The 15,594-nt window shown below is 49.9% G+C and overlaps 1 protein-coding gene across 4 annotated transcripts in view; it reads right to left on the reverse strand.

Moving 5' to 3' along the window:
* Positions 1 to 1,440: 1,440 nt before the first annotated feature.
* The window catches only part of Traf2 (TNF receptor associated factor 2), a 33,972-nt gene continuing 19,818 nt past the window's right edge, over positions 1,441 to 15,594 (reverse strand). For 3 of the 4 annotated variants that reach the window (XM_008841916.3, XM_008841913.3, XM_029567738.1), the window contains 7 exons: positions 15,277 to 15,438; positions 13,333 to 13,407; positions 10,729 to 10,803; positions 6,566 to 6,847; positions 6,026 to 6,203; positions 2,888 to 3,036; positions 1,441 to 2,180 (listed from right to left, as the gene is read on the reverse strand). In XM_008841916.3, coding sequence (XP_008840138.1) covers positions 1,962 to 2,180; positions 2,888 to 3,036; positions 6,026 to 6,203; positions 6,566 to 6,847; positions 10,729 to 10,803; positions 13,333 to 13,407; positions 15,277 to 15,438 — 1,140 coding nt within the window. In that variant the 3' untranslated portion in view covers positions 1,441 to 1,961. The remainder of the gene's footprint in view (positions 2,181 to 2,887; positions 3,037 to 6,025; positions 6,204 to 6,565; positions 6,848 to 10,728; positions 10,804 to 13,332; positions 13,408 to 15,276; positions 15,439 to 15,594) is intronic. The other variant, XM_029567739.1, reaches the window with a different exon arrangement.

Consider the following 15,594-nt stretch of genomic DNA (forward strand, 5'->3'; position numbering starts at 1 on the left):
CAGGTACAGTTCCGAACACCCACATGGCGGCTAACAACTGTAACACCAGTTCCAGGGGAATCTGCTGCCTTCTTCTGGCCTCTGTGAATGTTGCACATGACACAGGTGCATAATGCAGGCATAACACTCATAAAATAAAAATAAATATGATATTTTTAAAAATAATTTCTAGCCAGGCGTGGTGGTGCACGCCTTTAATCCCAGCACTCGGGAGGCAACACAGGTGCATAATGCAGGCATAACACTCATAAAATAAAAATAAATATATTTTTAAAAATAATTTCTAGCCAGGCGCGGTGGTGCACGCCTTTAATCCCAGCACTCGGGAGGCAGAGGAGGTGGATCTCTGTGAGTTCAAGGCCAGCCTGGTCTACATAGTGAGTTCCAGGACAGAAGACCAAAAAAAAAAAAAAAATTCTAACAGGGACTGAGACGACAGCTCAGGTTAAACACTTGCTGCACAAGTACAAAAACGCCAGCCAGGCGTGGTGGCCAGCGGTGACCCCAATGCTCTGGACGCTACACAAGGAGAACTGGCCAGTTCTAGGTTCGATATACAGGGGAGAGAGTAATGAGGAAGACCCCCCATAACTTCAAGTCGCCATATAGATGCCCACACATATGCAAACATATAACTGTATGCATAAAAATCTGACACATGCTATTAACATGGATGAACTTTGAAAACACCATTCACGTGAAATACCGCAGCATGGAAGGCACCAGAACAGCTTCCTGCAAAGCAGGTAGGACACTAAGAAGTGGTGACCACGTAACCCTAGTCCTGTTTCCAGCTTAAGATCTGAACTCAAAGGCACAGAACTAAGGAGAAAACGGGATGCATCCTCCAGCACGCCACCGAGCAGTGGAGATCCATCCCCTGGTGGCCAGGACACAGGGAGTTCAGACATGAAAAGGCGGTCCTCTGCCAACGACGACGCTCTCATGTGCAGCTTCTGTAGATTCTAAAACCAACACTACATGCAGATGGAAAGTCTGAAAATTCAGGAAGATGAAAGGAACAGGAGCAGAAACAGGTCCAGAGGGCAATGTCTTCTGCTCAGTCCTAGCATAATCAGAGCTAGGTAAGGATGGGGTCAGACCTAGTGCTCACCCCCTCTGCTTCCTACTGTGGTGACTTGAAAATGGACTGAAGGAGGTCAGATACTCCTCTCTAATGAAAATACCCAGTGATCAGGTCATGTGCCTCTGCTCCAACCCCAGTCCAGAGAGCAAAGCAAGCCCAGGACCCTAGGGTAAGTACTCTTCACCTGAGCCAGGCTAAGGGTCAGTCCTTCATCCCTGCACAGGTAGGTCCAGGATGGACTGGCCCTGGGAGCTTGCAGGGTCTAAGGAACAAAGACAACTCATAGGAAGAGGCCAGAGTCACCCGTCTAGCTGGACACAGCAGGTAACCTGGAGTCAGATGGACACCACTCATCATAGACATCTGAATGGTTTAATCACATCTCCTCAATACAGGCCACTGGGCAGAGGTGTGCAGCACAAGCAGGCTACTGTCCAGTGAGCACCTGGTCTCAGAATGCCTTCTCTCCTGGACCACACTGCAGGTGGATGCCCCTCTCCTGTGCAGCTCCCACCTCCTTTCCACAAGCCAGAGTGGGCAAGGCCAACCACCACACTCGTGCTGCTTGTGCAGCTCTGAAGCTCTTAGGGAGGATCGGAGTACCCCACCCGGGGTCTCCCCCTTTTCCACACAAAGCAGGAAAGCAGAGAAGAGCCCCAGCTAGTCCCACCAGACCCTGGATTGGATGGTCCCCTGCACCCTCTACTCAGTTTGCCAGCTGAGGACCAACTGGTGTCTCCTTCCCATGGTGGTGACTGGCTGCAGGATGGTCCTCCCCAGCACGTGTACCAAGCCTGCCCACCCCCGTGTGGCAGGGCCCTGGCCCAGTGTGGCCAGCAGCTCCTCACTGAGCTGCTGCTCCTAGTAGGGGTGGCTAGAGTCCTGTTAGGTCCACAATGGCTTTGATGAAGATGGCATCGTCCCGCACATAGGAATTCTTGGCCTCCATCTTGGACACAGGGCAGAAGAGAGGGCAGCCGCTGGCAATGTTCATGTCGCTGACAGGCCTCTGGAAGGAGGACGAGGTCACATCAGGCCTGAATGCGTCGATCACATGCTCCCGGTTGTTCTGGTCCAGTAGCATCAATGTCACCTGTGAGAAGCCAGCCCAAGGAGAACAGTGTGCCTGTAAGTAGTCTGCACACCTACAGAAGTCCTGTCCTCCCTCTCCCACAGCAGAGTGTCTGGACACACCAGTCAGTGTGTTCAGCTTCTCATCTGGGAAAGAATGCCCATGCTGGCACTGTGTGGAATTGGAGGCTAAAGCTTCACACTGCCACATGCGTATTACTGTGTGCTGCTCTGCTAGTGTGCATCTGACAGATGTTTTCTTGCCAGAGATCCTGAAACATGCACTGCACACCCTAGAAGAAACAGCACTTAACAAGAAGGTGGGACTGACTGGCCATGTCCCCCAGTCTTCTACTCTTCGCCACCTGCTCTGACTCCTCCATTTGTCTTGGAGGACAAGCATGGGCCCTGAGTGGTAAAGGAAAGGGACTGTCCTCAGTCCAACCTGGTCTCTGGAGAGTCAACTCCTCGAATCAAGGTACATCCTGGTTTTGAATATTCATTTTCAATACTCATCCTGGCTAAGGCCTCCCCTTGAGGCGCACTCTCCCAGGAGGCTTTCAAACACTTGTGGGTCAATGAGCCAGTTGTGTCACAACCAGCACTGAGAAATCACCACAGCCCCAAATGCTTGGGGCACAGGCACACACCTTGTCACGGATGACTAGACCACATGGAAACCACACCCAGCTTTCCCCTTCCCCTAGAACCTGGGACTACTGCTCATACCTTCTGATTGAAAGGCCACCGCAAGAGGGCATCGTTGGGGCCTTTCATCACCACGAAGAAGAGAGAGAGGTGTGTTCCCCGCCCTGTGCCATCACCGTTCAAATAGACACGCAGACACATCTTGTAGCCATACCTGCTAGTATAGAAGGCTGGGGCAGTGAGAAAGGGGCGTGAGGACAGGGCAGAACATAGCTTTTCCACCTCAGCCCACCCTCAGGGAGAGAGAAACCTCAACATTTAGCTCTGGGAAAACATTGGGGAAAAATTTTCCCCTAAAAGTGTGCTGCTAATAACTAAATATGTACTTTTTTTTTTTTTTTTTTTGCTTTTTTTTGGGAGGGAGTGGGTGGGGGGAGTCTTGCCATGCAGCTCAAGCTGGCCTCAAAGTCCAAATCCTCCTACTTTGCCCTCCTGAATACTTGGATTATAGGTGTGGATCACCACGCCCGGCTTTCACAGAATTTTTCTAAGCATGTGATGTGGTAGGGAGGGACATGCATGCTATGACACGCATGTGGAGGTCAGAGGACAACTTTGTGGAGTCAGTTCTTTCCTTTCCACCTTCATGTGGGTTCCAAAGATCAAACTCAGGTCATCAGGCTTGTGCCATCATTCTTTACCTGCTAAGCTAACTCATCCCCCGCCCCTCTCCCTGCCTTTAAAGAACTAGCTAACAATGGAAATTTTAGTAACCCCAAACAGACAATGCAAGGAACTATGAACCTGAAGCATAAGGAACGATGTGAGAACCCTGAGGCTGGGACCCTTAGACAAGCTGTGACCCTGCCTCAGCAGAGGAAACACTGGAGAAGCTTTGTCTGGGTGTCAGGGTTATCTCCCAGAGACTGCAGGTGAGTGGTGGACTGAGTGGGAAAATCTGCCCTCAGCTCAAAGACTGGCTGGAAGTCAGAACAGCAGAGGAAAAGCAAAGTGGTCCCGTCCTGGGAGTGGAGGAGACGCGCTCTTCTGCTGTCTACAAGTCAGCCAGCCAGGCTCTTCAGTCTTTGGATTCCAGCAGCCAGGAATGATGATGGCCTACTGGGGGACGACTCCTACCAGCCCTCTCAGGCATCTACACATGCACATGCTGTAGAGTGGGTCTGGAATGCCCTGCTCTCCAAGTGCATGTGTTAAACATCTGGTGCTAGGAGGTGGTGGAACCTTTCTAATGAACAACCTGAGTTTCAGGCACTGAGGGTGTGCCCTTGAAGGCGGTAATGGGGCCCTGACCCAACCCTTGCTTTCTTAATTTAAAAAAAAAATATTTTATTTATGCCAGGCGTGGTGGCGCACACCTTTAACCCCAGCACTTGGGAGGCAGAGGCAGGCGGATCTTTGTGAGTTCAAGGCCAGCCTGGTCTACATAGTGAGTTCCAGGACAGCTGGGGCTACAGGGAGACCTGTCTCAAAAAGACAAAAAAAAAAAAACTTATTTATTATTTTTATCTTATGTGTGTGCGTGTATTGCCTGTGTGTTGGTAATGCACATGTTGTGCAATGCCCTCGGAGGATAGAAGAGGCTGTCAGATTCCCTGGAACTGGAGTTAGGACAGTTGTTAGCTGCCATGTGGGTGCTGGGATTCAAACCCAGGTCTTCTGCAAGAACAACCAATCAGTGTTCTTAATCGATGAGCCATCTCTCTGGACCCCCATCCCTTTCTTTTGTTTTCCAGCTGGGAGATGAACAGCTCTGTACTACCACATGCCGTCTGCCATGATGTGCTACTGCCACAAGTCCAAAGCAGAGGGCCAATCAACTGTGGACTGGAACCTCCAAAACTGTGAGCCAAAATAAGCTTTTCCTCTTAAAAGAAAGCTGATTAATACAATATCCAGTTGGTTCTGCCCCCAAGAGGACCCTCCCTGCTACAATGACTCCAACAGCCGAGCCCAGAGCAATAGGACTATTCATACTCCTGCTAATCCACCCAAGCCAGAAATGCAGTGCTCAAAACCACCTTCCCTGTTTTCTGTAGCCTCTGCCTGCTACGTAAGCCTGGTTACCAACAATACCCAAAGCAGATCTATACAACAAGCTCTCTCATCTACGTGTGGTCCCAGGACATTGCTGCAAGGGTCAAGGGCTTTTAGTGGTCCCTATGGAACTCCCTTCGCCAGAGGCTAACCCTCACTGGGTACCAACTGTTGAACCACCGACACAAAGGTACTGTCAACACAAGCTGCTCCCACATAGCGAAGAGCAGCATCAGGCACCTCAGGCTGCCCAAGTGTCCCTTGAGTTCTTGCCTAAAAGGAACCCGTTTTCTCACTTCCAACTCACAGAAAACAGGTCTATGGTCTCACTTTGGGCCCTTGCTGATGTCACTGTCAGACTAAGCTACAGAATTGAATGGAGTGCTGAGTCTTCAGTCTCAAGAGCAGGACTACCAGTGCCAAGGCAAACCCAACAAGGAGGGCCCCCAAGGTCTCAGCCTTGATTCCAGAACTTCTATTTTAGTGGCAATTTCTTAACGTAAGCCCAAAAATAAAGCGTGCTCAGGTGATGTTCTGATGGATGGTGCCTGAAGTTTATGAAGCAAGCTACTGAGCAGCAAGACTCGGAGACAGGCCAGGGTTAAGGACAAAGGCCTAGACTATCATAAGGCTTGGAGGTACCTCCAGGGACAGAACAGGGGTATTCTGAAGCATCCAAAAAGGTAGCCACAGTGGCACAGTGAGAAGTGCAGACTGGGCAGCATAAGGGAAGCAAACTGCACCCTGAAGTAACACAGACCTCCCCTAACCCCCCAGGGGTACCTTTCAGAGACACTCAAGGACATCCCTTAAGAGACCCTATGGGTGGGGGTGAGGAGAAAGGAGAGCGAACACCTTCACAGGCCCCTTGCTTTCTGCAAACAAAGCTCAACCCAGGAAGGCTCAGACTAGCTCAGAGCCATGGCTCTCCTTGCAGTGCTGTCTTCCAATGCCCACCACAAAGCCACCCTGTGCCCTCTGCTCATCTGCAGGTGACAAGGTTATATTCTGTGCACATCCAACCTGGTGCCCAGCAGCTCCTCATACCCAGACTCCCACCTGAGGGGGAAAGCTACCCAATTTGCTCCTCAGGAGGTGTAGGCACTCCTGGTGCCAGCTGAAGATGTGCCCTGCCCCATCAGATGGGAAGATCACAAACGGCACCTGGTGAGAAGATAGCAGGCGTGCGGCCAGCTACTGCTTCCTGGCGCTTCCTGGCAAAGTCTGAGATCTTCCAGATGAAGACCCCATCGTAGGTGGACGCCTCCAATTCTGAGACTTTCTGCTCCAGATCCGCCATGGCCAGGTCCTTGAGGCCAATACTCCTCTCCAGCTGCTGCACCTGCAGAGCAGAGGCCATGTTACTCTTACAGGATGCAGTGACTGGACTGCACATGCCATGGGCACCAAGCCCCTACTCCTACACTGCCAATCTCCAGCAGTCTCTAGTCTGCTCTGTTCCCATGAGCTGACTTCTGGATGTGAGCTACCTGTTCTAAGACCACAGGGAAGGCTCTGACCTACATGGACCCAGGAGTTTCACAGCCCCAGCTCATCACATGACTGATGTGCCCTCCCAAGCTGGAGAGAGATTTCAGCTGCTAGTCCTACAGAAAATGGAAACGTAGGAGGTTCAAGCCTAAGACAGAGAGTACAGATGGGGGTGCAAAGATCAAGGACTTGCTACCCCCACCAGGCACAGACCTTGTTACTCAGGGCCTCAATCTTGTCTTGGTCCAGCCGGTGCTGCCGACTACAAGCCTCTGCCGTCACTGCTACCCTCTCTACCTCCCTGTTCAAGACGCAGACAATGTTCTCGAAGGTGGCTGTCTTCCGCTCCAGGGTCTGGCACCGCTGCAGCAGCTCTGGCTCCACCTGGCTCTGGTCCCCCTGGGAGGCTTGGGACTCTAGCAGTGAGTTCAGCAGCAGGGCCAGGTGCTCCCGTAGCTGTTGTGCCTCATGATCCTGCAATTCCTCCATTTCTACCTGTGAACATAGGGTGGGCAGCTCTTGGCATGGTGCCTGCACAGAAACAGCTTGGAAAATGCAGCACCACGGGCTTCTCTGTACTGAGGGAGAGGGGGCCACAGAGACGCAAGCATGCCTAGGAGGCCTATAACAGTGCGGCTCAGCGCTGACAGCTTTCTCCTCTTCCTGTGTCTACTCTGTCACTGTCTTAAAGTCAACTGTTTCCTATACCACTTCCTTGCCTTTAACAAAGAGGAGCAGTGGGTGACGTGCTGAGTGTCTGCAGCCCCAGTTACTCAGAGGCTGAGATAGGAGGACCTCCTGATGCAGGAGCCTCAGGCCAGCTTGGGTAAATAATAAATAAATAAAGAATAAAGAATAAATAGTTCAGTCCCCAGAACTCACATGATGGAAGAGAACTGACTCTCTGAAGTTGTCCTCTGACCTTCACATGAACATGATAGCATACACACTCTATACCGCATTCAAAAATAAATGCAGTAGCACTTTTAAAAAGTAATAAAAAGAAAAGACTATTTTTAAAAAGTTGCCTTTGGGAGATGGAAAGATAGGACTTGAGGCCAGGCTTCCTTAGAAGATACATTATTTTCTTTTTTGATTTCTTGAGAAGTGTCTTCCTACAGCCCCAGCTGGCTTAGAATGCGCTATGTAGACCAGGCTGGCCTTGATCTCACAGAGATCTGCCTGCCTCTGCCTCCCGAATGCTGGGATTAAAGGCTTGCACCACCTTACCTGGCAGAGATGCCTTTTTAAAAAATATTTTATTATTTTTATGTGTATGAATGTACTGCCTGCATGTATGTAAGTGCATCGCATGCATGCAATGCCTGTGGAGGCCAGAAGAGGGTCAGTATACACATGCATTTCTGCCTGTCTCCTGTTCTAGTCCTCAAGCTCTCCTCTCCCCTGGCATTCCAACCATTTTATATCTTATTTCAGTGTTTTCAAAAATATTTTTTAGCCAGGCCTGGTAGTGCACGCCTTTAATCCCAGCACTTGGGAGGCAGAGGCAGGTGGATCTCTGTGAGTTCAAGGCCAGCCTGGTCTACATAGTGAGTTCCAGGACAGCTGGGGCTACAGGGAGACCCTGTCTCAAAAAGACAAAAAAATGTATTTTTTTAAATTATTTTTTATTTTATGTGCGTGAATGTACTGCCTGCATGTATATAAGTGCACCCATGTCATACAGTGCAGTAGAGGTCAGAAGAGGGCATTGAATTTCCTGAACTGGAATTACAGAGGGTTGTTAGCCACCATGTGGGTGCTGGGAATTGCACCTGAGTCCTCTGCAAGAGCAGCCAGTGCTCTTAACCGCTGAGCCATCTCTCCAGCCCCTTCTTTCAGTGTTTTAAAAAGCACTAGTCAGGGGGTGGAGATGATATGGCTCAACGGTTGCTGGGTTAGGTTCCCACCACCCATATGGCAGCTAACAACCAACCGTCTATAACTCCACTTCCAAGGGATCCCATACCTTCTTCTTACCTCTGCAGACACTGTATGGACGTGGAACACTTACATGAAAAACACTCATAAACATAAAATTAAAATAAATTAAAAAAAAATTTTTTTTGAAGCAGGGTCTCTCTGTAGCCCAGCTGTCCTGGAACTCACTATGTAGACCAGGCTGGCCTTGAACTCACAGAGATCTGCCTATCTCTGCCTCCCAAGTGCTGGACTACAGGCATGAGCCACCATGCCCAGCTAAATCAAAAAATTTTAAACATCAATCAAAATACATGCCTTTAATCCCAGCACTCAGGAGGCAGAGGCAGGAGGATCTCTGTGAGATGGAGGCTAGCTGGTCTACATAAAGAGTTCCAGGCTAGCTGGAACTACAAGGAGATAGTGTCTCAAAAGAGAAAAATAAAGTATACTGTTATCTATAAGAGACATGAAAGCAAAACAGTACAAAGAGATGAGTTTTTCTTTGTCCGGGGCCGCGCTTTAGAGAACTGTCTTTCTCGGGGACACTGCACTGGTACAATAAACTGCTTTGTGTTTTAACCATTGGCGTTCCATTCTCTCTTCTAGGTACAACATGACAGCCCTAGGCGTCATCTCATGGTGTTTCCGTCTCTTTGTAGTTGGCTGTGGCCACTTGGACAATGAGAAAGGCGTGAGGCCACACCGCCCAGGAGTGGCTCAGATAGCCGTTCTCTTATGTTGGTGGGGACCCTGAGCATGGGCCTGGATCAACGGGGAAGTTCATAAGCTGTGAGACCCATGCCTGGGTTTTTACAAGAGAGAGAAACTTCCGTCAGGTCTGAGCACATGCATTCTGGGTTCTCTCTGGCCATCAGCTGAATTCCATGCTGACTGCCAGCAAACCTGTGACCACGTCCTCAGACAGGCTGCAGGGTTCCAGCTGAGCTGCAGCTTGTCACTGAGCTTGCTGGACTTCTATGTGCTTCCTGTCCCCTTCCCATGGTCTTGGGTGGACCAGGGACCAGTGTGTGCCTCTGGGTGTTTACCCCAACAGTCAGTAGCCACAGGAAAAGAGCTGGTATAAAAACTTGAAAGTCCCCCAAAACACTGGCTGTGCTTAAAACTTAGTTGACACACCTGTTATCTGACCTGTTACTTCTCTGGATATTTCAACGAGGGAAGTGAGCAAGGGACCCTTCAAAGGCCTGTGCCTGACTGCTCCTAGCAGCTTTATCTGTGACCATTCCGAACTGCAGAACTGCAAGTAATCCACACACCTGTCAATGGATGAAGGGTGATCAAACTATGGAGTGTAGCACAATGTGACACCCCACAAGGAGAGATGACATGAGCTGCTGATACTCCAGTGAGTCCAACGTGGGCAGCCAGGCAATCAGGGCACATACAGGAAAATGCAAACTGGTTTATAGGGATAGAAAACAGCAGTGGTTTGGGGGAGGTGCGGTGGAAGGAGGCTGAGGGGCTCAAGCAATCTTTTTTTTTAATTTTATTTTTATTATTTTTATTTTATGTGTATGAGTGTGTAAGTGCACCTGTGTCATACAATGCCCACAGAGGTCAGAAGAGGGTGTAGATATCTTGGAACCGGAGTTACAGATGGCTTTTGGCCACCATGTGGTGCTGGGAATTGAACCTGGGTCCTCTGCAAGAGTAGCCAGTACTCTTAACTACTGAGCCATCTCTCCAGCTCTAAGATGCCTTATTTTATAAACCTGATTTTGAAACTATATTTTTACTTTCATTTATTCATTACATGGTATGTTCATCAAAAAAATAAACTAGGGCTGGCAAGATGGTTCAGTGGGTAAAGCTATTGCCACTAAGTCTGGCAACCTAAGTTCCATCCCTGAGAACCCCATGTTCAGAGAAGTGGGATCCGCATAATGGAAGAAGAGAACTCACTCCATAAGTTGTCCTCTGATCCCCATAAGCATGCCATATCTCACTCGCATGTGTACATGTGCACACACAAAAACAAATAAGAAAACTAACTGAAAAAAACACACTTGAAGCTTAAAAGCAAAAAGACAAAGACATGTATTTGTCCCAGTGAGGCGCATCCTGGACCACGGGAGGCACAGCAAGCATGGGCAGCCCTGCCGTCACAGAGCAGGCAGCTGGAACCGTGGTGAGTGTAAAGGGACATGTAACCTGCACAGTGGCATTCCCACTGGGAGGCTCAGGGGTGCCAGATGCATATATACGTGGGTGTTCTCAGAGATAAGCAGTGGTCAAAGCCTGAGACCCAGGAAGTCTCAGGAAGATGGGCCCAGACACCTAAGGGCAGGAAGAAGCGGTGCTGAGAGAAAGCCAGGGGAGACAGTCAGAGAGACGGGGAAGCTAGAAGCTGGGGCTGGAGGCTAAGTGAAGTATGGAGGATGAGGGAAAGGCCCACCCATGTCCCCAGCCCCCACTGCAGACCCGCGGCTTACCATCTCAGGGCAGCCAATGGCATGGAATCTACAGGGGACCCGGCACTTGCCACACGTCTTAACATGGTCCTGAAACTGGAAGGGGAAGATGAAGTTACAGAGGGCACCATTCCTGGGTTTCCCCCATTTCTTCAATGTACTGACCAGGTCAAAATTTTCACGAGGAACCACTAGGTTCCCCCCGATTGGCCTCCTCATTGTTGTGAAGGATAGGCTCTGCCAACCTGTCCACCATCGATCACAGAGACAGGATGACATTTCTGGATGGCTATGGAAAGCCCAGCTCATATTCTGGAGGAGGTCTATACCATAGAGAAAGCAACCAAGCTTTCTGTCACCCTTGAGGATGTGTGGTGCTGAAGCCTCCGGGCCTGGGGTAGAACACACAGATTCACAGCAAAGGATGCGCTGAGCGCAGGAGAGCCCTTGTGTACGCTGAGACCAGATAGCACCTTGTGTGCACAGGGACTGGACAGCACCAATGGACCACTGTGGAGCTCATGAAACCCAAGAACACACCCTTCTGTGTCTGATCAGAAAAGGAAAAAGATCACCTTTCTGACAACTGACAACTGACGAGGGTGAGGAGCCTTTCTCTTCACCCACCAGGTCAGGCAGCAAGTGGGTCAGGCTTGCCTTGTAAGATCAGCTTACAAACAGTGGGAACTGCCGTTCTCAGAAAAAAGCCACACCTGTGTTAGAGTCTACAAGGCTAATTCTCTTCATGATTGAGAGCTAAAATGTTGCAGGTGCAGAGTCCAGTTATCCTGGGCTATCTTACAGTTTCTACAACAGTCACTCATTCCCTACCTGGGCCTGAGCTGACACTGTGACTATCAGATAAAACCTCTTAAATGTACTAACTTAGCAGACCACTGGCCTCCATCAACCCAAAAGCTACAGGTGTCATTAGACAGTATCTGAGGCCTATAGCAGAAGTTTCCCTACTTCAGTGTAACCTGCTACCTGCTGTTCCCACTAATGTATCTTTTCAATGCTTTCCTTCATGGCTTTCTTTTGTTCTGTAACTAGGAACTTCATAAAACTGTTTCCAGTCAATAAAAACTTGTTATTCGGGGTAATGAAATCTGTGTCCTGGGCCATAATTGCTCATATTTGGCTCAAAAAAACCCTATTTCTTATTTCTTCAAGGCCAGAGCTGTATTTCGCACCAAGAGGGAAGCCCGGGTAGTCCTCCATACCTAGATCCTAACTGTGGATCAAGATCCCAAACGGGATGGAGAAGCCCTGAGCGGTGCCTTCAGAGCAAACAGAAAACCAAGACACCATTAAACCACGAGGAAGAACAAGAGGTTGTCACATTCCAAGCACACACAAGTGGAAGACACCGACCAGAGACAGCACCTGCGCTGTGCCAAACAGCTTCAAAGCACTGGAACAGCAGGTAAACATCCTGCCTACCAAAGGGCAACATACCAGTCACAGGCCTTCCACAATATCCCATCTAGAGCTAGAGCATGAACCCTACACCATGCTTTAGAGCTGAATGGTCCCCAGTGAAAGTTAAAAGGACTTAGCCAAAGCCCCTGGAGGATCCTATCACAACTGGATCAGGGAAGAAAGGCGACCTCCCCTCCACCTAGTCCCACCCAGTTTCAGGTGTAGGCTACGACTTACTAAACAGAACTGATGCAGTCAGGCAGTCAAGTAGGGCCAGAAGAACAGACGGGCTCAGGTAGCCTGCAACCCATCATGCCGCTGCCAGCACAGCTACTGACTGCTACATCAGACTGATCTTTGACGCCCATAGCTGTCACCACACCTACTCTTCATGCTTCAGTCTCTGGGGAGATATCCCTTCCAACCCCCTACCCACAAGAGGTAGGTCCAGGAAAAAGAAACTTCTAGTGTAGTCCCCATGGTGTCCCTCTCGGGATCACTGACAGCATAAGCTCTGCACAGGAGGTACCCTCCTCAGCATAAGATGAGAGAGTCAAATACCCTGGTGCTAAGGCACTGAGTACTTGCTATCATAGCAAGCAACTAAGTTTCCCTCCACACTCAAACTGCTTGCCACAAACACGAAGCTCAAGGTCAATGCCAACATGACACACAATTAGTATTTGGGGCATAACAACATCAACATTTAATTTTTAGAATAATCAAGTTGTAATTCAGGCTGAGCACATGGCTCAGGGGTAGAATGCTTGCTTGATAAGCTCTGATTTCCAACCCTAGCACCGCACACCACAAAAAAGGGGGACTTGCCCAAAAGTAATACTATAAACCAAGATGGTGGGTGCATACCTGTAATCCCAGCACTCAGGAGGTAGAGGCAAGAGGATCAGGAGTTCAAAGTCATCTTTGGCTACACATCGAGTCTAGGCCAGCCCAGGCTACATTAGACCCCACCTCAGGGGAAAAACTAACAAACATTATGTTGGAGGATAAAGTAATAGCTAGCCCAAGAGTGTGGCTACCATGTCCAAAAATACCTGGTCCTAGGACCCAAGGAGAAGTAAGCTTCACTTTGCTGCTGCTCTCCCTCTGGGGCCAGGTTATAAACCTCCCTATCACCACAGTCCCTCACCACTGACCTGGAGGCCTGGCACCCATGGCCCTCAGAAGACAGAAGTGTCTTACCTTCTCCCGAGAGATCTTCTTTTTGCCACAGCCATCACAGGTCAAGGGGAACTTAGGGCAGACTTCATAGTGTGCCTTGGAAAGAAACAGGAGCATTAGATGGAGATGCCAACACCAGGACACGGTGGTAAGGGATGAGGGGGACCATGTGGTGCTCAAACAGCAGCCAACACCCAAGAGATGCTGATACAGTCCTGGTCCCTGTGATAGTGGCGGACACCATGTAAGGCACCCTCAGTGCTTCAGAGACTTTAGGACTTTCTATTCCTCTGTAGCTTCTAGAGAGCATAAGACAAAGCCACTGCTCGGGACTGGAAAGGGAGCATCACCACTGTGTGACACCTGACTGGTCCACGTGAAGGCGGTGGATGGTTGTGCCAGGCAGGTGCTATGAGGCTGGTGAGACTTTCTGACGGCTAGACTGGACTGTTCTCACATGACCACAAGGGGCAGCCAAATCACCTCCAAGAGAGGCCCTGATGAGTTACTTGCAGAGTGCCCAGCACCCCAGAGGCTCTGGTTAAGTCTGTTCACATGACAGGAACACAATGCCAACACCTGGGATATGGACAGCAAATGCAGCAGGCAGGAATCCCGAGACAGGGCCTGGAAACGGATGTCCATGACTCTGACGCCAACAAACAAATGTGAATGAAGGGCACTTCCTGACAGTGGGAATGTAGGGAAACCATCAAGTACAAGAGAGATTACGGTTAAATTTCAGATGTGGGTGCTCTGGCTTGGAAGTGTCCCCCGAAGAGCTACATAAAGCTTAGTCCCCAGCATGGTACTGCAGGGGAGGTGATATGATCCAAGAGGCAGAGTAGGCCACTGGCCATACGCCTCAGAGGGGTAGAGGACCTTAGTCCCTTCCTCCTTCCTCACTTCCCCACTTTGTACTCCAGAGTCAAGATACAACTTTTCCAGCCAGGCGCGGTGGCGCACACCTTTAATCCCAGCACTCGGGAGGCGGAGGCAAGCGGATCTCTGTGAGTTCAAGGCCAGCCTGGTCTACATAGTGAGTTCCAGGACAGCTGGGGCTACAGGGAGACCCTGTCTCAAAAAGACCAAAAAAGAAAAAAAAAAAAAAGATACAACTTTTCTCTTTGGAAAATGATTATCTCAGTGACTTGTTAGTGATGGAAAGGTGCTGATAATGCATCCTGAACTATTCCAGCCGAAAAGACATGCAGTCAGGCTTGTTCAATTACAGTCTAGAGGAATGACACACAGTCTGGTGAATCACAATGCTGCCCTTGCTACTTGCTGTGTTTGAACTTTTCTAAAATAAAACACTTTGAAGGGTGGGGAGGAGGCAGAGTCTGACACCATACCCAAGCTGGCCTCAAACTCAACCCCCTTGAGTGCTGGGATTACAGGTGCTGAATCGCCATGTCCAGCTTTCAAAACACTTTTTGTTTTGGGGTTTTTATTTTGTTTTTGACACAAGGTCTCCCTGCTAGCTTATATACCCCAGCTGGCCTGGAACTTGCTACCAGGCCAGTCTCAATCTCAGATCTACCTGCCTCTGCCTCCCAAGTACTGGGATTAAAGGTATGTGCCACCATGCCCAGCTTGAAACACTGTTTTTTTTGGTCTTTTTGAGACGGGGTCTCCCTGTAGCCCCAGCTGGCCTGGAACTCACGATATATCTGTAGACCAGGCTGGCCTTGAACTCAGAGATCCACCCGCCTTTGCCTCCCAAGTGCTGGGAAAGGCGTGTGCCACCATGCCCGGCTGTGAAACACTTTTTTAAGTGACTCAGTACTGACTTCATAACCCAAGCCAAGTTCCACCAAGAAGCTTCCACTCTCATGGCTCCAAGAAAGGGCTGGCACCATGGAGACAAGAGAGAAGTCAAGCCAGCACCAACCATGGGGAACAAACTCCAGCTCAATGCCTGTGATGTAGCCACTGTCCCCAGGCTACACTTGCCCAGCGCACCTCCAGGTCCGCATGGCTACAGGATGCCCGGCAGTGCTGGCAGCTCAGGCTCCTCTTGGGGCATTCCTGTTCAGTGTGGTGCTCCTTCTCGCTGAGGCGGACCAGGATTTTACACGCAGGGCATTCAGTCAGGAGGAATGGGCAGAGTCCTTCGTGGCAGCTCTGGCAACAAAAGGAGGTAACTGAAGACAGCATGCAGACCCTATAGGCAGCTGTGGCATGTGTATGTGGTTTGCTGTTCTGTGCCATCCTGCCCACCCACCATGGAAATTGTCCTCCACAGACCTGAGACAGGCCGACAGGTCAGTGTGTCCTCTT

This window comes from Nannospalax galili, unplaced genomic scaffold (genome assembly GCF_000622305.1).
Source record: "Nannospalax galili isolate Female #2095 unplaced genomic scaffold, S.galili_v1.0 scaffold1421, whole genome shotgun sequence".
NCBI classification, from domain to species: Eukaryota; Metazoa; Chordata; class Mammalia; order Rodentia; family Spalacidae; genus Nannospalax; species Nannospalax galili.